General features: G+C 39.8%; 2 protein-coding genes across 3 annotated transcripts in view; both read left to right on the forward strand.

Moving 5' to 3' along the window:
* The window catches only part of RGPD4 (RANBP2 like and GRIP domain containing 4), a 34,186-nt gene extending 27,913 nt beyond the window's left edge, over window positions 1-6,273 (forward strand). For both annotated transcript variants that reach the window (XM_075713565.1, XM_075713573.1), the window contains exons 24-29: window positions 412-640; window positions 1,175-1,273; window positions 1,446-1,588; window positions 3,201-3,474; window positions 3,629-3,963; window positions 5,781-6,273. In XM_075713565.1, coding sequence (XP_075569680.1) covers window positions 412-640; window positions 1,175-1,273; window positions 1,446-1,588; window positions 3,201-3,474; window positions 3,629-3,963; window positions 5,781-6,086 — 1,386 coding nt within the window. In that variant the 3' untranslated portion in view covers window positions 6,087-6,273. The remainder of the gene's footprint in view (window positions 1-411; window positions 641-1,174; window positions 1,274-1,445; window positions 1,589-3,200; window positions 3,475-3,628; window positions 3,964-5,780) is intronic.
* A 2,783-nt stretch (window positions 6,274-9,056) lies between these two features.
* Window positions 9,057-21,107, forward strand: part of CCDC138 (coiled-coil domain containing 138) — a 39,004-nt gene continuing 26,953 nt past the window's right edge. Inside the window, exons 1-7 of the mRNA XM_075722483.1 lie at window positions 9,057-9,131; window positions 11,073-11,133; window positions 11,788-11,923; window positions 12,652-12,767; window positions 15,283-15,467; window positions 16,511-16,669; window positions 19,879-19,998. Of these exons, the coding sequence (XP_075578598.1) occupies window positions 9,057-9,131; window positions 11,073-11,133; window positions 11,788-11,923; window positions 12,652-12,767; window positions 15,283-15,467; window positions 16,511-16,669; window positions 19,879-19,998 (852 nt within the window). The remainder of the gene's footprint in view (window positions 9,132-11,072; window positions 11,134-11,787; window positions 11,924-12,651; window positions 12,768-15,282; window positions 15,468-16,510; window positions 16,670-19,878; window positions 19,999-21,107) is intronic.

The following is a 21,107-nucleotide window of genomic DNA, read 5'->3' on the forward strand; positions in this document are numbered from 1 at the left end:
AGAACTAAAACATCCAGTAGTGAAAAACTATACGACTCTTGTGGCTGTGGCTCAAGTCTTTGTCAACACTGAAATGGAAGCTTAGATCTTAAGTTCCTTGGGAAGAGAAAGGAGGTACAGCTGTTCTCATAAACTGCTTTGGCTAGTAAAATTACTCCTAATGTATAGATAAGGACTAATTGAAAGTAATAGTATTTTTCTGAAAGTGTACTAATTCAAAGATACTTCAGTTCTTGTCAAGTTAACGCCCAATGTGTGTTAAGTGTAATGAAAAACTTCAGAAAGCTTACAACAATGATTTTTCTTGGTGTTTTTTCTAAAATTACTGTTCTTAGTCTCCTGAGGAGATGGTTTGAATGCTAGGCTCTTCTAGCTTATTTGCTTATTACTTTACTTTTTTGTTAATCTCAGGAGAATGAGGTTACAAGCTCAACTGACTTGGTCTGTACCAGTAAGGAAGAAGTATCTACTCCATCAACCGGTGAGGTGACAGTATTTGTCCAGTCAGGTACCAACAACAAGGAACCAGATTCCACCACGGAAACTGTGCATGTATCACAGACTTTATTAGGAGCTGATGACAAACCTGTAGACTTGTCAACTAAAAAAACTGATTCGGACTGTTCCGAGTCAACACAAGGTAAGGTCAAGGGTATGTTCTAGTTTTTTGTAGGAACTTAAACTAATCTACAGAAAAGCATACTTATCTACTGTAGCTGCTGCCTTGCGAGAAGTAGTACCAATACTGAATTAGAGGCATGAGTACCAATCTAGTAAAAACGTGAGTGGGGATTAAAATAACTATATACATCAAATTCTGGTGCCATTCAAATGGCACTACTACAGAGCAATGCTAGTGTCTGTTGTATAATTTGTGTATGATGTACTTTCATTAGTTTAGTGTTAAATACCATGTGAATGCTTACTAGAACTCTGGATCTGCACAGAAGTAGCATGCTGAAACTATCACAGTTTGAGCCTTTTTTAAAAAAAAAAACCAACAACCTAATAAACAACTGTCATTATGACAAGTGGCGTGCAAACTTTAGATTTATTGGAAGGGAAAAATACTGTAGAGACTTCTCCAGTTTATTTTTGTGACTACATAGCATTAAACACGTTTTCCTTAAGAAAGGCAGAAAAAAACCTTTGACTTTCCCCTCTTATTTGATAGAAAACAGAATCATCTCATTTGGTTTCGGCAATACTGCAGGCTTGTCATTTGCAGACCTGGCTTCCAAAAACTCTGGAGACTTTGCTTTTGGCTCAAAAGGTGAGTTAAACTAGTCTGAGACAGACACTCAGCTGGAGTTCTGCTTCATACAATATACTTTTTGTGCACCAAATTTCTACTGATCAATCAGTTAACAACAGGTTTTTTGCAAGTTTTTGTCCAGAAGAAAAAAAACTACACAAAGATTAAAATGTAAACATCTTAATTGTAGATAAAAACTTCAAATGGGCGAACACAGGAGCAGCTGTGTTTGGAGAGACAGCCCATAAAGGAGATGAAGATGAAGGTGGTAGTGATGATGAAGTGGTACATAATGATGATATCCATTTTGAGCCAATTGTGTCCTTACCAGAGGTAAGGGGACTTCTGGGATATAAAACAACATTAAGAAAAGCATGTCTGCTAACACAAGAAGTTTTTAAAAAATGGTTTGCTTAACTAACTTTTGCTCTCTGTGTTGTGCTTTGTTCTGTATTCACTGCCTGTGTAGAAACGCCTGCTGTTTTAAAACCTACTACAGCTTAGCACTGGGGAAGTGTCTGGTGCATCAGTTAAAATCTTCAAAGTTTATTTCATTATACCTTGACTGAGTATTGATCGGTGTGCAGATTTGTACACATAACTTGTAAAAGCTAAAACTGATTCCTTATAGCACAGTTGAAAACTAGGGGTAAAATTAATAACTTGGTGCTCATACAACTCAGCTGTGGCTTTATATCTGTGACTTGTAGATTCAGTCCTGTGAAAGTCATGCCAACTTAAAATTTTTACTCTAAGCTAAGCAATAGATTTCTAGAATCACTAAGCAATAAAGATGTAGTACAATTAACCTCACCTGAAGGCTAAGGGAACTAACTTTGTTAGTTTGAAAATAAATTGTTTTTCAAGAAGTAGGGGAACCTTCAACTTGGAAGATAGCCCTGTAACTTCCTGAGTGAGGCTTCATACAGTTGTTCATGCTTTGATCTGGTATTTAGCTTCAGTGTGCCTAATAACCATTTCAAACTTCTCTGATGTTATATTATCTGGCTTTCCCATAAATAATACAATTTAATTATAGATTAGTATTATTATTAAGACAAGTAGAGCACAAATAAATGGTGTGCAGTGTCCTTTAATTTGAGCAGAAAATCTGATGTAGTTCATAACGTGCCTTCAAGCACCTTCTTCAAAATTTTGTATGCCTTTGCTCATCTGTGTGTCATATTATGACTCCTATGGTTTTCTTTCTTCCCTTACTTGCCGTTTCTCTTCAGTCTCATTTCTCCCTCCACAAATAGCTGTATTTCTCTAGTTCTCTCATGTGTTATCTTTGGAAGATGTCTTAACTAAAGAAGGTTAGAGGCCAGTAATACGCATACATAAAATGAGGAGGAGATATGGCTGTTAGGTGTTAGTTTGTTATACTCAGTTGATGTTTATTCTGTTCAAATACAAATATCAAGTTCTTTAACAATGTTCAAAAGGTAACACCTGGGATGGTAATAGTACTATATCTTCATTTCTCAGTGTGCACATCATTCAGCAAACCTGAAACTTTCCTGGGAAACTTGCCAGAACACTTGATAGTGTTTTGGTTTGGGTTTTTGGTTTGGTTTGGTGGGGTTTTTTTGGGGGGGGAGGGGGGGGGGGGGACACGACCCACCAAAACCCAACCAAACAGAAGAAAACGCCCCCAAAGCCAAAAACAACAAAGACCCACCAAAAAACATATGCAGCCATGGCAAAGTAGTATTGCAGTGCTATAATTAGTCTCAAACAGTGGAATTTGTTGGGCTCTTAAATTCTGAAAAGGCTAGGTGTTTTAATCGGTGTGTGATGAATATGGTGTTGGAGAAAGGAACACATTGAATAATCTTCCATTGTAATATGTCAGAATCAACCTAAGCGTGTGTGATATGATTAATATCGTTGGTGACAGCAGCTCTCTAGGAAATCACAGGTACTCCACTGTGCTGTTTTTTAGGTGGAGGTAAAATCTGGAGAAGAAGATGAAGAAATTCTCTTCAAAGAGAGAGCAAAACTTTACAGATGGGACAGAGATGCTGTTCAGTGGAAGGAGCGTGGTGTTGGAGAGATAAAGATCCTCTTCCATACACAGAAGAAATACTATAGAGTCCTCATGAGAAGGGACCAAGTTCTTAAAGTCTGTGCGAACCATGTCATCACCAAAGAAATGAACTTAGTGCCCTCTGATACGTCAAACAATGCTTTAATTTGGACAGCCACAGATTATGCTGGTGAGTTTTTTTTCGGGTGGTTTTTGGTTTTTTTCTAGGTGGTCTGTAGTTTCTGTGGCTTTGTTTTTCCCTGGAGATTATATGAGACGAAAGCTATTTGTTTCTGACTGTACTGAGTAGAACTAAAGAAACCTGTTCTCTGATTCATTTTCAGATGGTGAAGTAAAAGTAGAACAACTTGCAGTCAGATTTAAAAGCCAAGAAATGGCTAATTCTTTCAAGAGGAGGTTTGAAGAATGCCAGCTAAGTTTGTCAGAACTACAGAAAGGACACTTATCTCTGGCAGCAGGACTGTCAAAGGACACCAACCCTGTTGTGTATTTTGAAGTTTCTGCTGATGATGAACCTTTAGGACACATAACCATGGAGCTGTTTTCAAATATTGTCCCTCGAACTGCTGAAAACTTCAGGGCCCTGTGCACAGGAGAGAAAGGATTTGGATTCAAGAACTCCACCTTTCACAGAATAGTCACTGACTTTGTGTGTCAGGTAAGTATAACAGAAAGAGTCTTCATTTAGATAATGAGATGCATCTTGACTAATAATGGCACTTCAAAAAAATCACTTATACAGAATAGCATGTTCTTGTTGGCAGCATGAATCCAGTGTGCAAGATACCGTCATCTGCCCTTTCCCTCTAAGGAGATGAGAAACGGTGCAAGACGCACATGCTGCCCTAAGCCAAATGCTTTTTCCTGGTGTCTGCCAGCTACCTCATGCTTTAGTGTCACCTAGTGCTGCCATGTTAGTGTGGAAGAAAAAACAGAGATCTCCTCTTACAATGGACAAGGGGCCTGTTGCTCAACAGGAGCACCAAGGAAAGTAGGGGTTCCCAAAACTACCATTCAGCCTTCTCCCTACAGAGAGGAACTTCTGTATGCTCACCTGCTAAGAACACTTACTTTCCAGACTTTCTACATTTTAAAGTACACTTTGTATTTCAGATATGTGGGCTTTAAAACTGATATTCCAAATATCCAAATATCCAAATATGCTCAAGTTTCCATCTAAAAGAAGTCTTCTAGATCTTGTTATCATGCAGTGACCTGTTCCTTAAAATAGTCCAATTTTTCACCAAGAGTATCAGCCTGCAGTGCACCCAAACCCCTGTGTAGTGTTGGTTTTAAACCTCTGTGTGCATTCAGTAGCACTAGCAAGTTCTTCATAAATGCTGAAGGCATAGGAGATTGATCATAGCTCACAGACCTTTCTTTTCCTAAAATTCTCATCAATAATTCTATGTATTTTAGTGACTTGTAAGGAAGTTGGTTCATTCTGCCTGTTACACGCTACACTAATGCTCCTGCATGTCACTACATCCCTGAAGACAAGGCACAACCTTCTACAGACTCAAAGTAGACAGTAGTATATGAATGGCTTGTCACCAGAATAAAAAAATTATCCAGTCTCTTGATTAGGTATCACCTCTGTCCTGAAGTATGCCCTTTGTGGCTCTTTTGTTAAAACTTTGTGCATTTCTGATAAGGAAAGCAGCGTTGCTCATTTAGGGTTTGAGCTTGTTTTGGGGTATTCCACATCCTCTAAGGAGCATACTTTCTTAAAACAGTTAACTGCACCATGCATACCCTGACAAAAAGTGAGCTTTTATCACATGAAATTAGTATATTCTAAGTTTGCTCTGCTTCGTCTGAACTCTCTCTGGGTACTGTGAGAAGCTTTTCAATGAGAAGTAAGGTTTTCCTTCAAAGATATGATAACCTATATTGTCACCTTTATGTGTATAGTCAAATAATCAGGAGCCAGAAGCTTGCTTCCTTGCAGAAAGACAAAACACTCTGCTCACCAGCAGTAGCTGATCTTCCTAAACAAGCAGCAGTGTGGCAAAAGCTGCTGCCTGCACAGAAGCAAGAAATTACTCATCATTGGTACCTAAAAGTCTTTCAGGTGAGCCATTCTGCGCCTGTAGGGACTAAGCAAGGACAGGCCTTCAATGAGGTAACACAGGTCTGAGCTGTCAGGGCCAGGTGATGTAGGAAGCAGGCCATGGGAAAGGCAGGCCTAGAGGAGTGGTCACCATGTGGAGCAAGAAGATAAAATGCTGTCTTCAGAATAAACAAGGGATAAACTTCCAGTACTGGTTCCATCCATTACCATGAACAAAGCTGCTGAAGCTGGGAAGCCTTATATCTAAGTAAATACAGTATTTGTGAAAACTAAGAATGAGTTCTTCCAAAGCAAAGTCTTTACTGTTGAAAGGGAATATAATCGTGCTGTTGGTTTATGTTTTGGGACTTGTAAGTTAATGCTGTGCTTCCCCCCCCCCCCCCTTTTTTTTTTCCTTTAAGGGAGGTGATATAACTAACCATGATGGAACCGGTGGACGGTCAATTTATGGAACAGCATTTGAAGATGAGAATTTTGAAGTGAAACACACTGGTCCTGGATTGTTGTCAATGGCAAATAAGGGCAGGGATACAAATGATTCTCAGTTTTTTATAACACTTAAAAAAGCAGAACACTTGGACTTCAAGCATGTGGTATTTGGGTTTGTGAAAGATGGAATGGATGTTGTGAAAAAGATTGAATCCTTTGGTTCTCCTAAAGGGCTAGTAAATGGAAGAATTGTCATTACAGACTGTGGGCAAATATAGAATTATTGCTTTACGTATACAGATGTTCTAGCAGTATAAATCAGTATTTAGATTTATTGACTAATTATTTCAACTTCTTAAAATGGACACTTCTGATGTATAAATGTAAAGTTACAGCTTACAGTTGGGTTTTTTATGTGTTCTAATTGATTTTTTTTGCATGTTAAATAAAAAGTTCAGACACTGACTGGCATATTTGAGGTGTATTTGTGTTATCCTGACATATTTGTATTAAATGTCAAATTTTAAAAATTAAATCTTAGTCTTGTTAAAATAAATGTCTTGTCTTCACTCTGGTTTGTTAAAAAAAAAAAAAACCACCCTGCATAATTTGGCTTCCTGCTCTCATAAATCTCTGTTTTGGATATGCAAATTGTAGGTGCTAATTGCTGATCAGTAAACTGTGAAGGCCTTTGAAACTTAACTATTTTGTGTGGAAAGCGGGTAGATGCTGGTCTGTGCTGTCTGAAGTCTCTGAATAGCACTTCAGTACTTAAAAGCTAGGGAATAGTTCTTAAATATTTTGGTTGCTATTTTCCTAGAGAAGTGTACCACCTGGTTTTTTTTAGAGTATTTCTAAATTACTTAGTCTAGTGAAAACCATCTACTTGACATCGGGATGTTACCTGAAATGCTGTAGTGTAACCCACTGCTATAGTGTAACCTACCTGAGAGTACTGAGGGAGCTGGCAGAGGAGCTCACCAAGCCACTTTCCATCATCTATCAGCAGTCCTGGTTAACAGGGGAGGTCCCTGATGACAGGAGGCTTGCCAATGTGACGCCCATCTACAAGAAGGGCCGGAAGGAGGACCTGGGAAACTACAGGCCTGTCAGCCTGACCTCGGTGCCAGGAAAGATTATGGAGAGGTTCATATTGAGTGAACTCAACAGGCATGTGCAGGTCACCCAGGGGATCAGGCCCAGCCAGCGTGGGTTCATGAAAGGCAGGTCCTGCTTGACCAACTTGATCTCCTTTTATGACCTGGTGACCCGCCTGGTAGATGAAGGAAAGGCTGTGGATGTCATTTACCTGGACTTGAGCAAAGCCTTTGACACCGTCTCCCATAATATTCTCCTTGGGAAGCTGGCAGCTCATGGCTTGGACAGGCGTAGTCTTTGCTGGGTAAAAAACTGGTTGGGTGGCCGAGCCCAGAGAGTAGTGGTGAATGGAGTTAAGTCCAGTTGGCAGCTGGTCACAAGCGGTGTTCCCCAGGGCTCTGTTTTGGGGCCAGCCTTGTTTAATATCTTTATCAATGATCTGGATGAGGGGATTGAGTGCGTCCTCAGTAAGTTTGCAGACGACACCAAACTGGGCAGGAGTGTCAATCTGCTGGAGGGTAGGAAGGCCCTGCGGAGGGACCTGGACAGGCTGGATCGATGGGCCGAGGCCAACTGTATGAGGTTGAACAAGGCCAAGTGCTGGGTCCTGCACTTGGGTCACAACAACCCCATGCCACGCTACAGGCTTGGGGAAGAGTGGCTGGAAAGCTGCCTAGCCGAAAAGGACCTGGGAGTGCTGGTTGACAGCCGGCTGAACATGAGCCAGCAGTGTGCCCAGGTGGCCAAGAAGGCCAACAGCATCCTGGCTTGGATCAGGAATGCTGTGGCCAGCAGGAGCAGGGAGGTGATTGTCCCCCTGTACTCGGCGCTGGTGAGGCTGCACCTCAAATGCTGTGTCCAGTTTTGGGCCCCTCACTACAAGAAAGACATTGAGGTGCTGGAGCGTGTTCAGAGAAGGGCAACAAAGCTGGTGAAGGGTCTGGAGCACAGGCCTTATGAGGAGCGGCTGAGGGAACTGGGGTTGTTTAGCCTGGAGAAGAGGAGGCTGAGGGGAGACCTTATCGCTCTCTACAACTCCCTGAAAGGAGGTTGTAGTGAGGTGGGTGTTGGTCTCTTCTCCCATGTAGTTAGTGATAGGACGAGAGGAAATGGGCTCAAGCTGTGCCAGGGGAGGTTTAGATTGGAAATTAGGAAAAATTTCTTCACGGAAAGGGTGGTCAAGAATTGGAACAGGCTGCCCAGAGAGGTGGTGGAGTCACCATCCCTGGAGGTGTTCAAGAAACGGGTAGATGTGGCACTTGGGGACATGGTTTAGTCTAGTCTACCCTTGATCGGTTTAGAGTAGACTTGGTAGTGTAGGTTAATGGTTGGACTGGATGATCTTAAAGGTCTTTTCCAACCTAAACGATTCTATGATTCTACTGGTATCTTTTCAGTGTGTTTATGAGCTCCATCTCCTCTGGCAGACTTCTCCGACTTCACTGCACAACTGAATTACTCTAGCTTACATGTGACAGGGTTGTTTTCTCTTTTAAAATGTTATGTCTCTCGGTAGTGAATATGCATGAATTACATATTGGGGGTTTTAAAACTTCTACTCTACACCTCAGTGCTGGCATTATCAAGGTTTTTTTCAAGGTAACCCATTTGGCATTATGATCTGTAAGTTGGAAGTATGTAACGTGTTTAGCTTCCAGCTATTTTTTGGCTTTTTTTTTTTTTAAGAGGCTAGTAAGAGTACTTCTTTTGTAAGAGCTTTAGGGAAGCATTAGACTGTAAAACAATTAAAACGGCACTGATTTGGCCGGCTGTGTGAGGCTGGGCCTGGCCCCCGCCCCGCAGGCAGCCGCAGAGGGAGGCCGCGCAGTCCCCCCGCGGAGGGAACCCCTCCTTGCTGAGGTCTGCCTCTCCCGCGAAGCCGAGTGCGGCGGGAAGCACCGGCAGGCTCCGGGGAAGGGGGACTCGCCGCCCTCCTCCCAGCCCGGCCGGGGCGAGGGCTGCCCCCGTCCCCGCTCGTCGCCGGGAGCCGCTGTCCCCGCCGGCGCTGGGGAACGGCCGCGGCTCGCCCGGGCGGGACGGGCGGTGGGAGCGTCTGCGCCTGCGCGCCCCGCCTGCGCCCCTCCCGCGCCTGCGCCCGCCGCCCGCCCGCCGTGGCGGTTTCTTCGAGCGCCAGCGGCCCGGCGGTCGCCATGGCGGGCCCCGGCCTGGGCCTCAGCCGCTCCCCCGAGCCTCTGCAGCGGCGCTACCGGCGGGGGCCGGCGGGGGTGAGGCGGGAGGGCCGGGGGGTGCGCGCCGGGGGAGGGAGGTGGGCGGCTGGGGAGGGGGAGGAGGAAAGCCGTTCGTCCTCGCCCCGCCCCTGAGGTGCTGGGTGGTGGTCTGTGTCCCCTCCCTTGGGGTTCATTGTAAATGCTGTGGTATTACGTACGGTGTGAGAGCAAAAAATGGGGTTTAAACAGACTTTAGGAGCCTGTGTGTAAAGCGTGTTCCGTCTACTCCTGTCCCTCTGCTCTGTGTTATAGTGGGAGTGCTGAAGAGTCATCCTTGTCTGAGCTTGAAGTTTCCTTGGGAATTGCAATTCCAAATGTTACACATTCCGAAAACACAGTCTGAGCAGCTTGGCACTTAGTTTTTGCCTAAAACCTTCTGGTGCCTGCCAGTTGGGTGAGATAATATGTGAATCCTTTCACAAGTAGTATACTAGGCATGTATGAAAAATGTATAATAGGATAACTCATTTTGTTCATATCTTCCTACAGCAATTGCTAGCCTTATTTAGAATGCGTTAGGGGTGTTCGTGGTTTTTTGTAAAGCCTGGTGATTAGCCCTGTTTTCAGGGAGCAAGACATTGTTCCATATCTGGTCAGCCAGAGGAGAATCAAACCCGTAGTTCCTAAGAAACTGCCATGATGACCAGACAGTAACTTTATGATAGGTATCATTCCCTTGCCGAGGTAAAGCAATGTCATTTTACACCAGAGAATGCCAGGTCCTTTGCACTGATATGAATGATGGAACTGGATTGTGATTACTTTTATTTTGTCTGAAGTCTGTTTGTCTTTCACTGAGACTAATTTTGCAGTTGCTTTCTTGCATCTGTATTCCATGGGTCAGATGCTTCCAGTGTGCCCAGGGGATAACAGACCTTAAGTGTTCAAACTCATGCTGCAAGGGAAGTAACAGGTTGTAAAAATACTTGTGAGCAGCCAAAAATTAGGAGAGATTGGAAGCTGGATTTGGGCTAGACACATAGTTGGATTGGGAGATCAAGCTGGTCCTGGGAATTACCAGAGGAAGTGTGACTTGCCATTTTAGGATTGCGAACTGTCCCAAATATGAAGTGAAGATTTGAGTTCTTTAGCAGCTAAAATGTGGATGTATCTGCCCTTAGTTCCTTCAGAACGATTTGCAAGTCGGGTAGCATTTTGTGGTGTTCTAGGTGCTATGTTTTTCTTGGGGAATATTCTGCTTGGAATTACAGAACTGTTCTTCAAAGAAAAATAATTTTCAAAAGTTATCTTTAAAAAAATATCACTGAGACTTCATAATGCTTGCAAGGAAGGAAATGCTAGATTTGTTTGTGCATTTTATTATTTCATTAAAAAGCAGTATTTAAGTACAAGAAAATACCTCAGTTGATCACTTCATTTAGAGCATAGCAGAGAGATGCAGTGAAACACAACTAAGATCATGCAAGCTGCTTTGAGTCCGATCTTTTCTAATGTACATTTAAGTGATTTTGCTTGTAGCCTAGTACTTATGGGTTTTTTTTGTTTGTTTGTTTGTTTTTTCTTTTTTTTTTTTTTTTTTTATGTAGTTACAAGTTAGAAGGAAAAAGTAGAACAGGAAATTCTGACACAAAAAGCCTAGATGTAAAGATAGATGGCACTGTTTCTGTGATTACCTAATCCTACTTTTATGCCCTTATTTTGTGTCAGTGTCTTCAGTGTCTTGTATTCTCTTAAATATTTTAACATATAACACTATAAATATTTCATTATTAGACTATGAGGAATATGTTTGCCTCTTTGTATTAATATGAGGGCCATTTACACTTATACATTAAAAAAAACCACTTCCCTTTTCAAAGTCAGTAGTTTTTAGTAAGTTCTCTCACAAGGTGTTGTAACTGTTAAACAAGTAAGTTGTAACGTACACTTTCCCTGAAAATTCTGACTTTATTACAGTGGTTTTGTGCTTTATTGTAGGATTGCCTTTCAAGAGCATTACATACTGAATATAGGAGTGGAAGCTCCCTATTATACAAAGGTAATACCAAGCGATAGTGCTTTGATGTCTTTTCCAGGGAAAATATATATTAAAACTAACATTTCTAAATTTGTTTTAAGTAGTTTTGTATTTTCTCATTTTAAATAGGTAGACTTTCTTGATCAGGGGTTTGTGATATCTTGAGAGCCAGCCTGGGAACGTTAACATTCACATGAAGAGCACAAAGGATGCTTTAGGACAGTGGTTCCCAACCTGCTTGCGTTCAAGTCCTGCTTGAAGTAGTTGATAGCAGTTGGTAGCAGTTCACCTCATAATGCATACATTTGGCTTTAATTTAAAGATATGTATAAAATTAATATTTGGAATGTCTTTGGTCTTCTTGAGAAACAACTTGCTGGTGCATGTGGACAGCAGGGTAAAACACTGTATTTTTCAGGCTTTGGTTATAGAAAATTTAGTATATGAAGGCAAACTGTAAAACTTCAGAAAGACAAATCTAGTTTGAACACTAAGTTATTCTTCCTATAGTTTAAGCTATTATAATTCTTCATTCATTTGTCAGCCTGCATCAGTGGTTTTTTTTGGTTCTTAAACCTACATGATTACATGACAAGCATTTCTAATAAGCCCTTGTCAATTTCTTAATGTCAGCTTTTCAAATGCAAAATTAAGTTGTTATTTTATATATTCCAGGTGACATGGACAGCTCACTGGAAAATACAACTATTTCTGTATCCAAATGTTCTTTAGAGTCAGAATTTACTGAAAGTGGAAGAGAGAACAGCATCAGATCTAGTGATTTCCTACAAAGTTTTAAAGACTGGGATTGGTAAGAGGTGTTTTCTCTTCAGCTCTCCTTTATCATTTATTATCTCTCATAATCCAGATAAACCATGAGTAAACAATATGTTCAGATTGCACAGATCCAGAAGTCACTTTAAGATTCATGTTTTCTTGTTAGGTAAAGAACTGTTTGTGGCTGATGTATGAAATAATGTGAATGCTGATTTTGAGGAGGAGTATGGTCTCACTTTCTAATCTAATCTGTGTTGGAATTGCTGGTGGGATACAGGGATGATATAAACTGAAGTAGGGGGAAAGCAAATAGCTCAGTCTGATGAACAGCTTTAAGTTTATTTAGAGATAATTTGATTCCAAAAGCTACGAAATCTCTTTTCAGGGCTACTTTACACCAAATATGAAAAAATAATGAAAAAAGGGGTTTGGTATTTTTAGCTTTCCTGGAATTTGGTGGTTGGTGGTGAGAGAAGACTGTTGGTTTTACCTGCTGCATGCATGTGCTTACAGCATGAAAATTCTAGTTATTGTTACCACTTTTAAGTCAGCAACATTACTAATTGTTGTGGTTAAAATCTTGTGAGTAATAATGCCTTCCATCCAAATAATTGAACTCTGCTATTTGTTATCAGTCTGATATCAAAATCTAGATTGAGCAATTTTTACATTTTTATACAAACTTCTCTCAATGCTCTGTCAATGTAGTGTGTTAGAAAGGGACTGAGTAATTTCAAATTATTGCTTTTTTGTATTTTTTAGTTTTGATGATGAGCAGGATTCTTTTTGTGATTCAAGTCATCTAGAAACAGAAGAAAAGACCATTAATTGCTCTGGAACTGATGCAGTTCAAAATACAGCTATATATGTGGGAACAGGTAATAAATACTGAATTTTAAATATTTTTACAACTCTGTGTGAAGTGTAACATGTAATTTAAAAAAACTTTCTAACAAATGTATTTCTGTTCAGCTCAGAAATACAATCATCAGCTAAAATGTATTTTAATTTGGGGATTTAACCTTTCATATAAGTATGAGTAGCTCCTTTAGAATTAGTTTAGGAGGTCCAGACATACTTGATGCAATACTAATATACATTTTAAAAAGAAAAATCAACCTTTTGTGAAACTGGTTGCCAGGTGACTTTATAATATGAATGAAGAAACAGGGTGGGGTTTGGGTTTTTTGTTTGTTTTATTTTGTTTTTAGTAGCTAGCTGCATTAACAAATACTACAACTCTGTTAAGTCAGATGTCTTGTCAATTTAAGGATTGAAAACTGGCAATGGGGGGGGAGAGAGAGAGAGAGAGAGTGTTGTCTGTGTTCACTTAACTCAGGAAATTCTAACTAGAAGACTGTAGCAGGGACCAGCTGGCATTAATTCAGGGCAAATGTTTGAAAATGCTGCTGCAGTTGGAGGATTTTGTGAATCGGTGTAGCTCTGTCTCTTGTGGAGAGTTTTATGTTTAGGAGAACATTTGTGTATTCTTTTGAAAGTGTGTCTGGAAATGTGGAGACAGCCAGCCAGCCAACCAACCCCAAAGTGGCCAAAAGGAATCTCAGAAGCCAGGCAGAAAAGATCAATGGAACTGGAATAGACCCTCACCAAGAGTTGTATTAAATAGGTGGGGAGAGTATAAGAACAGCTTTCTGAAAACACATTCCTTCTGAAAAGAAAAAAGAAAAATAATTTAATTACACCAGGAAAAATGCATAGTTTACAGTATTTGGGATCAAAGGCAAAATAAATACAGAACTCTGATAAATGTTACACGCATTTGTTTCAGATATGACTACTTTTTTCTGGTTTCTTTTCCCTTTATTTTTGTGTTATAATTCATGTAGCATTGTAATAGTTACGTTCTCCTTCCTCACCCCTGAAGCAGACACACTGTGGCAGACCAGCAGGTTTGGTTTATTGTCCTGCTCCAGCTGTGATGGGTGATCAATCCCAGGGCAGTTACCTGATGTATACCACTAATTAGCCCTGCTTACATCATTTGCTTACCTAGTAACCTTCTTCCTGTTTCTTGATGCTCCTTCTCATTATCCTTCTTTTCTCTTCCCCAGTTGCCTGCTAAACGCACACCCTATCCCTAATTACTTTTTCCTCATTGGTCTGAGTTTTGCTATATCTGTACCCCTTGTGGTTTAACCCCCACAGGCAGCTCAGCCCCACACAGCTGCTTTCTCACTCCCCCCACCAGGTATGAAGGGAGAGAATCAGAAGGGTAAAAGTGAGAAAACTTGTGGGTTGAGATAGAGACAGTTTAATAAGTAAAGCAAAAGCTGCATGTGCAAGCAGAGCAAAACAAGGAATTCATTCACGGCTTCCCATTGGCAGGCAGGTGTTCAGCCACCTCCAGGAAAGCAGGGCTCCATTACGTGTAATGGTTACTTGGGAAGACAAACACCATCACTCCAAATATTACCCCTTGCTCCTCTTCCCCTGGTTTTTATTGCTGAGCATGATGTCATATAGTATGGGATATCCCTTTGGTCAGTTGGGGTCAGCTGTCCCAGCTGTGTCCCCTCCCAAATTCTTGTGCACCCCCAGCCTACTTGCTGGTGGGGTGGTGTGAGAAGCAGAAGAGGCCTTGACCCTGTGCAAGCAGTGCTCAGCAACAACTAAAACATCCCTGTGTTATCCACATTGTTTTTGTCACAAATCCAAAACATAGCACCATACCAGCTACTATGAAGAAAATTAACTCTATCCCAGCCCAAACCAGCACAGCACACAAACTTGTATTTCTTATACTGTCACCTAGGTAATCTTGGCCTGATGTGGTACCTAGGTGCAGTTGGCCTTGCAAGATGTCTCTCACCAAAAGACCCAATACTTCCCTTCAATTATCTGTGAATTTGGGCCATTTGACTACTTGTGAAATCCAGCCATTCCTCACCGTGCCATCTGCAACTTTCATTATCTTCTTACACTGTAATCTGTCATGTCTAGCAGTTTCTCATGTCGTGTCCAGTAGTTTCTTAAGTCTTGTTCTGTTAACTTAGATGTCAGGCCAAGGTCTAGTCAGCAGCGAATCACTTGCCTAAAGCCCTTACAAAAATAATAGGAGATTTTGGCTACATTATGATTCAGCCTGTGCATAGATTTCATACAGATTTCTATGAGATTTCTATATTGAAATGGAGGACATCGTTTTACTTAGAGAACATCATTGATCGCTGATCGATTCAAACAAGTCATGGACCACAGCTTTGAGCAATTCTTCATAATTCTGTAGGAGATTACTTGCTCATTTTGATACTGCTTGCTCTATACTTGTCACTCTAAATGCCTAAAATAAGTTTTTGAAGTTTTGGAACAACAATCATCATTATTTATCTAGGACTAATTTTTTAATGTGAAATGGGTTTTTCCTTTCCATAGGCAGCACCTTACCATCCCATTTGGGTGCAAATACACAAGAAAATAGTGACCAAAATATTGCCAATGGTTTACTAAGGAAAATGGTGAGTGGAACTGGTGCTGAAGCCTGCAATAGTCAAGGCTTAATACCACCTCACATCAGTCAAATTTATGATGAATTATTTGTCATACATCAGAAGCTCCAGGTAGGAACTGAAATCACCTTAAAACTTTTGTTGAGTAATGTTATGAAGATTCTCACTGTTGAAAGAGAATTCAGAAATTACTTATATGCTAAATCACTCTTACTTATATACTAAAACTTACTTAGTTATATCCTAAAACTGTTACTTATTAATATTACTTATACTAATCACAATTACTTATACATTAAAACTCTTGTCATCATCTGCCTCTTCACTGATTTGGTAGTGGAGCTTTGACTTGCATAGTGGGTAGATCAGATAAAATTCAGCTTGAGGGAGTTTGAACACAGTGCTTCTACATCCAAGAGGAGTGTCTTGTGGTGCACTGTGGGCATGGAGGGAAACGCCTGTGACCATTGCTTCGCCTGAGAGCATCTGAAACTGTTCTCCTGGCTCTAGGCATTCAAGAGTGCTTGCCTTCATGGCCTCCTGCAAAAACCCTCCGTTCTGCCTTATATTTACTTTTCTGCTTCTGGGGAATCCCAACAGTTCATCCCCTAGAAGCCTAGGCCACTAACAGAAGAACCTCTTATAAGATTTTATTCTGTAATAGCTCCCATCTAGCTTCCGCTAGATTCTCTGGCAGGACTGTCATTTGCAAAAATAATTTTGTATCTCTTTTTTTTTCCTCACCGCTTTTTCAGGGATGCTTCTCATTAATTGAAGAAACAATATAGTAATCTAGTGTTCAGGATAGACAGTTGCATCATACTCTGTTTTGCCTTACAGTTAATACCATTATCCAAAACTTTTGGAAGCAAAAGCCTAAGTTTAATTGTCTAGGTTTATACTTGAACAACCATGCAGAGTTGAATTTTGTATTTTGGGAGGCCAAGCCATCCTGCTGCACATCAAAGTCATTTGGGTTAATGTGTGGGGAAACTAAACCATTGGGATACTTTTAATTAGGAAGATACTGTGCAACGCTGTATCATTTTACAAAAAGTTGGGCATATCTCTGGGAGAGAAAATTCAAATTCAGTATAAATTGTGATCATTTAATGGATTTTAAAGCTGTTTCAATGTTTGTTTTCTTGATACAGAGAGAAAGTTCAGCACAGCAGGAGTATGCTCTGCAACTCCAGAAACGAGAGCATTTTCTCACAGAGCGAGAAGCATTGCTTTTTAGACATGAAGCAGCTTTGGCTAAAATAAGAGGTGTTGAGGAAGAAGTTCACACAAAGTTTGGAATTATAAAAGAGGTGCAGTAATATATTTAATGACGTTTATTGCTCTACATGCCATTTAACTTGTTTGTAGTTATCTTAAGTCATCATGTGTTTTCTGGATGTAATGCTTATTTCTTTAATGTGCTGGAAATCCCCAAATGAAAGGTTAACATAAAAAGTACAAAACAATATCGATAGGGTTTTTGTATGGGTTCTGTTTCAGAATGGTGCATTTAGTTGTCTGATAAGTAGGTACATTTTACTGTTACAATTTAGAAAAGAAAGGTAACTTATTTCTAAAATAGCAAAAACTATATGACTGGTATTAGAGAAAAAAAATTGGTCTATCTGTAATTGTATGTAACCTAAATGAGTATCTTTGCATTAGGTGTAGTTGAAGTAGGTTTCCTTGGGAAGGCTTTAAGACACAATGAGATCTTATGACATAACAACTACTGCAGAGAGAGTATTAGCAGGAAAACACTCAAAAAGTTCAAAGAAAAAGATCAGCCTAACTTTGAGAGTGTGGGAGGAAATGAAATGGTATGATTTCAACAATGGAAAAATGTGTTCAACACCACTGTTCTCATGGGTGTTTGCTATTGAATTTAGGTCTTGTGAAAAGCTTTGGTTATTAACCAGAAGATCACCAAGAGAAGTCCTTAAATACGTGTACTTAGTGTCAAAAACAAAAGATGAGAAATTAAATTTCTTTGAAGTGGGCAGATAAACCTTTCCCACGAGCTGTTGAGGGAGGATAGACTACATGTTAAAAAGGGGAAAAGAGTGTCAGAGGAGTGGGACCTCAACCTCTGAACAGGTTAAGGTGTTAATTTAGATGTTTCAAATCTTCTGGGCTTTAAGAATGTTACACCAGTTAGAGAACTGGCTGATGAAAACCCAGGAAAAATGAGTGGTTATCTGTGAAAATTTGTGGAGGTCAAATGGAGTATTAGAAGACTGAAAAAATGTGCCTTTCTTTTCAAAAGGGAGAGAGTTGTAGAGCCATCAACTTAATGCCCAAATTCTCAAGACAAATAAATAAATAAATCCTGAAACAAGCTATGAGCAAACCACAGGAAGCATAATGCAGAAAACGATGCAATAAATAACTACTAGCATATGTTAATCATGGATTGTCAAATCAGTCTCATTTCCGCTACAGCAAGGTAATGGGCATTGCTAGTAGAGGACTAGTAGTTATATATATGTCTGGACTTAATTAGAAATTCTTTATACAGCTTTGCATGGCATTTTCATAATTAGCAAAGTATAACATAGATGTAATGCAGTTGGTGTAAAGCTGTAGTGAGACAGTAATTCACAGTAAAGTTGAAGGAATGTATATAGTTGCTTCTGGAATATCTTTTCAGTCCAGTATTATTCAGTATTTTCAATAACAAGTTTGATGGTGAGAAAGCACATTTATTAAATTTGAAGAAAATGGCAAGTGAGGGGGAATTTCAAGCATACTGAAAAAGAACATTAGGATTAAAATGGATCTTGACAAATAGAAGATATGGTAGGTCTGAAAAAAGCCATTATGCTATTCAGAAGGTGTGAGTGTACAGTATTGCACTTGAATAGAAGTATCAGCTGCTGAAATAGAGGATGATGAGTGGTTGCATGGGTTCAACATACAGGATGAATTGAGGGTGAATGTGTCAAGCTTCAGCTACATAAAAGGGTGCAACAAAGAGGAAGAAACTAATATTTTTTTCATGTCTGTGATAGGACAAGTAGTAGTAGGAAGGGAAAATTAGGTTAAGTATTAGGAAAAACTAGATCTAAACAAAAACGGTTAAGCACAGGGACAGGTAGATTGGTAAGACTGCAGTGTTTCCAGTATTAGAGGACTTAAGAACAGAGTAGGCAAATATCTGGCAGGAGTGAAATGATATAGCTGCTTATGGTATGGATGACATCACCTGATTTGCTTATGGAAGTGGATGGCTTAGATGTCCTGGCATCACCTACAACCCTATGGCTTAACAACTGAGTTGGTTCTACTTACCTTTCAGATTAATAATTCTCTACTGATTCTTCCGAGAACAGCTATTGAACTTCAAATAAAGCTCTTAACTGTGTATGTAGAAAACAGAAGTGAAACATTCCATGTGATGTGAGAGGGTGCACTCAATTATATGTTGGCAGTGTCTGCATGTTTATTGGTATGAAAAGGGGACCTGTCATTTCATGTCATCTTAGCCAAGTGTGAGTATGTGCTTTAGACAAGAATGTCCTGCCCATGGTTGTTTTGATCCTGTTGGCTGAAGAAGAGCGGCAGTTGAGAAAAAAGGAGTTGCAGATGGTTTTTCTGTATAGCGGGAATGGAAGTTACTGTGCTTCCAAGCAGAAATATAGAATCATAGAATATCTCAAGTTGGAAGGGACCCATAATAGAGAAGGATCTCTTCAGGGCTTGCTTCCTTTAAACTTCTACTGTGCTTTATTTTTTGTCATTTGCACATGTAGGAAGAGAGGATATGACTGGAAATAGAAAAGTAGAGAATGAGTGGGTAAATGAGTGAAGAACAGTGAATTCATGGAAGGGGAGAAATGAAAGATAGTAAATATATATAGCTGGAATATTTTCAGTAAAATAAAACTTTGCTGTTTTATCAAATCTGAGGTATACCAGATACTTTGGTGTCCAGAGAAGATTACATCTAAAACAGGATTCAGGGGAATGAGAAGAATAGCAGTGGATATGCAGGTTGTAGTTAGCAATTCATATGCTTGTGCTGTAAAGCAGAGCACTAGTCTGAGAGACATAGGATTAGTTTCTTGCTCTGCATGATTCAGAGTGAGCAAACCCAGAAAAACTAGTTGAAACCTCAAAAGTTGCTGCAAAACAGAATCACAGTTTTTTGTAATTATATGGAAGAATAAGCTGTAAATAAAAGCTTGGTCATTGGTTTTAGTTCACCAACCTTTCCCACATTTGACTTGTCTGGGAAATGTACCTATTGATAGAACCTCTTTCAGCCAGAATCTGGAAAAAATAAGAGCAATTGGCTGTGCATGTTGCTTTCAGTTTCTTTATAGATTCTTCTTAATATGCAGTGAGGATGTTGTTTTTCTCACTCCTGGTTGAACATGCAAATCTGGCCATGCAGAATTACAAACTTGATCTTTGAAACTTTTGTCCTATTATTTTAACACTAAAATGGAACTTAGCCTAGAATTGTTTCTAAAATAGTCTCTTGTGAATCATGGTTTTAAATTTGATATTTCTATAGCAACACGAGGCAGAAGTTAAACAGCTGACAGAAGCCTTGAGAGAAATAACTAAAGAAAATAGGAGACTGAAGTCATCATTTGACACCTTGAAGGAAATGAATGACTCTTTAAGGAAACAGGTAAAATTAGTTATTTCCTGTTATCAATAGTTTTACAAGTTACAGTTAACAATTCTAAGTATTTGAACAGCTTAAGTTTGCAGAATTGCTGATTTTTTTGTTTCTGTAAGACAAGACTTGTATGAATGACTGAAAGTACTTTCCACACCTTTTTCTAGTACTTGAAATTTAGCCTCTCTGTTCTTTTACAGTATAAAAAAAGTTGGACTTACTCCTCTGACCCACTAGCACCAGCTAATTGTTAGGAAGGACAAATCCAAGTCCTCTCAAGCAAACTGAGAGCGGATGGAGAGAAAGTATTTTATATCACAGTAGAATCCACCCTGTGCTGAATTGCTGTGTTGATTCTATTAAATAAAAAGCAGAATGTGTATTTCTAACTTCATGTTTGCTCAGTATTTTCAGTTATTTTTAAAAATGATAATTAAAGCAGTATTTTCTCGGTTCTTAAACTGAGGCAGTGGTTCATAGTAATACAGAGAGTAAGAATTTTCATCTCACTTGACTCTTTTAAGCCTGACCTAAAATGCTGACACACAAGTTGCTATCTAAACTGTTTGACCATTGTTTATTCAGTGAATTAATTACAGTTCTGATAGTCTGAGTACAATAACAAACTATATCGGAGCGCTGTTCTTTCTCTTGGTGAAGGTCAGACCTAACTCCTAGTATGTTGATGGTTCTGGTGCAACCTATCTGTCTCTTTATTTCCCCTCGCTATAAAATCTTTGCAAATATTTTCTGTGCAAACTGAGGGCTTCCATGAAAATCATGCTGTTCATTGTTATGCTTAGAGCATGTTTCTTATATTTAAATGGGGGTTACAGTTTCCCTCATCTTTTCTCACAGAGCAAACTGTTTTTGTAGCATGGTCAGTAACTTTCATTCTGCAGAGGAGAAAACTGTCACTCTCCCCATTAACAAGGCTATCAGACCATTCCTGAAATGTGCGCTCCATTTTTATGTCACTTCTTCATGAAAAGTAATCAAATGTGTAGTGCCTGTATATCTAGAGAGTAGTGCTTATTCTTCCCCGGCAAACTGAAAGGTTGGGCTGCAGGTCAACAAAGAGCTACTGCTGTCTTACTTATTCTGGAACAGGTTGCCCA

The sequence above is a fragment of the Pelecanus crispus genome, chromosome 1 (genome assembly GCF_030463565.1).
Source record: "Pelecanus crispus isolate bPelCri1 chromosome 1, bPelCri1.pri, whole genome shotgun sequence".
Taxonomy (NCBI): Eukaryota; Metazoa; Chordata; class Aves; order Pelecaniformes; family Pelecanidae; genus Pelecanus; species Pelecanus crispus.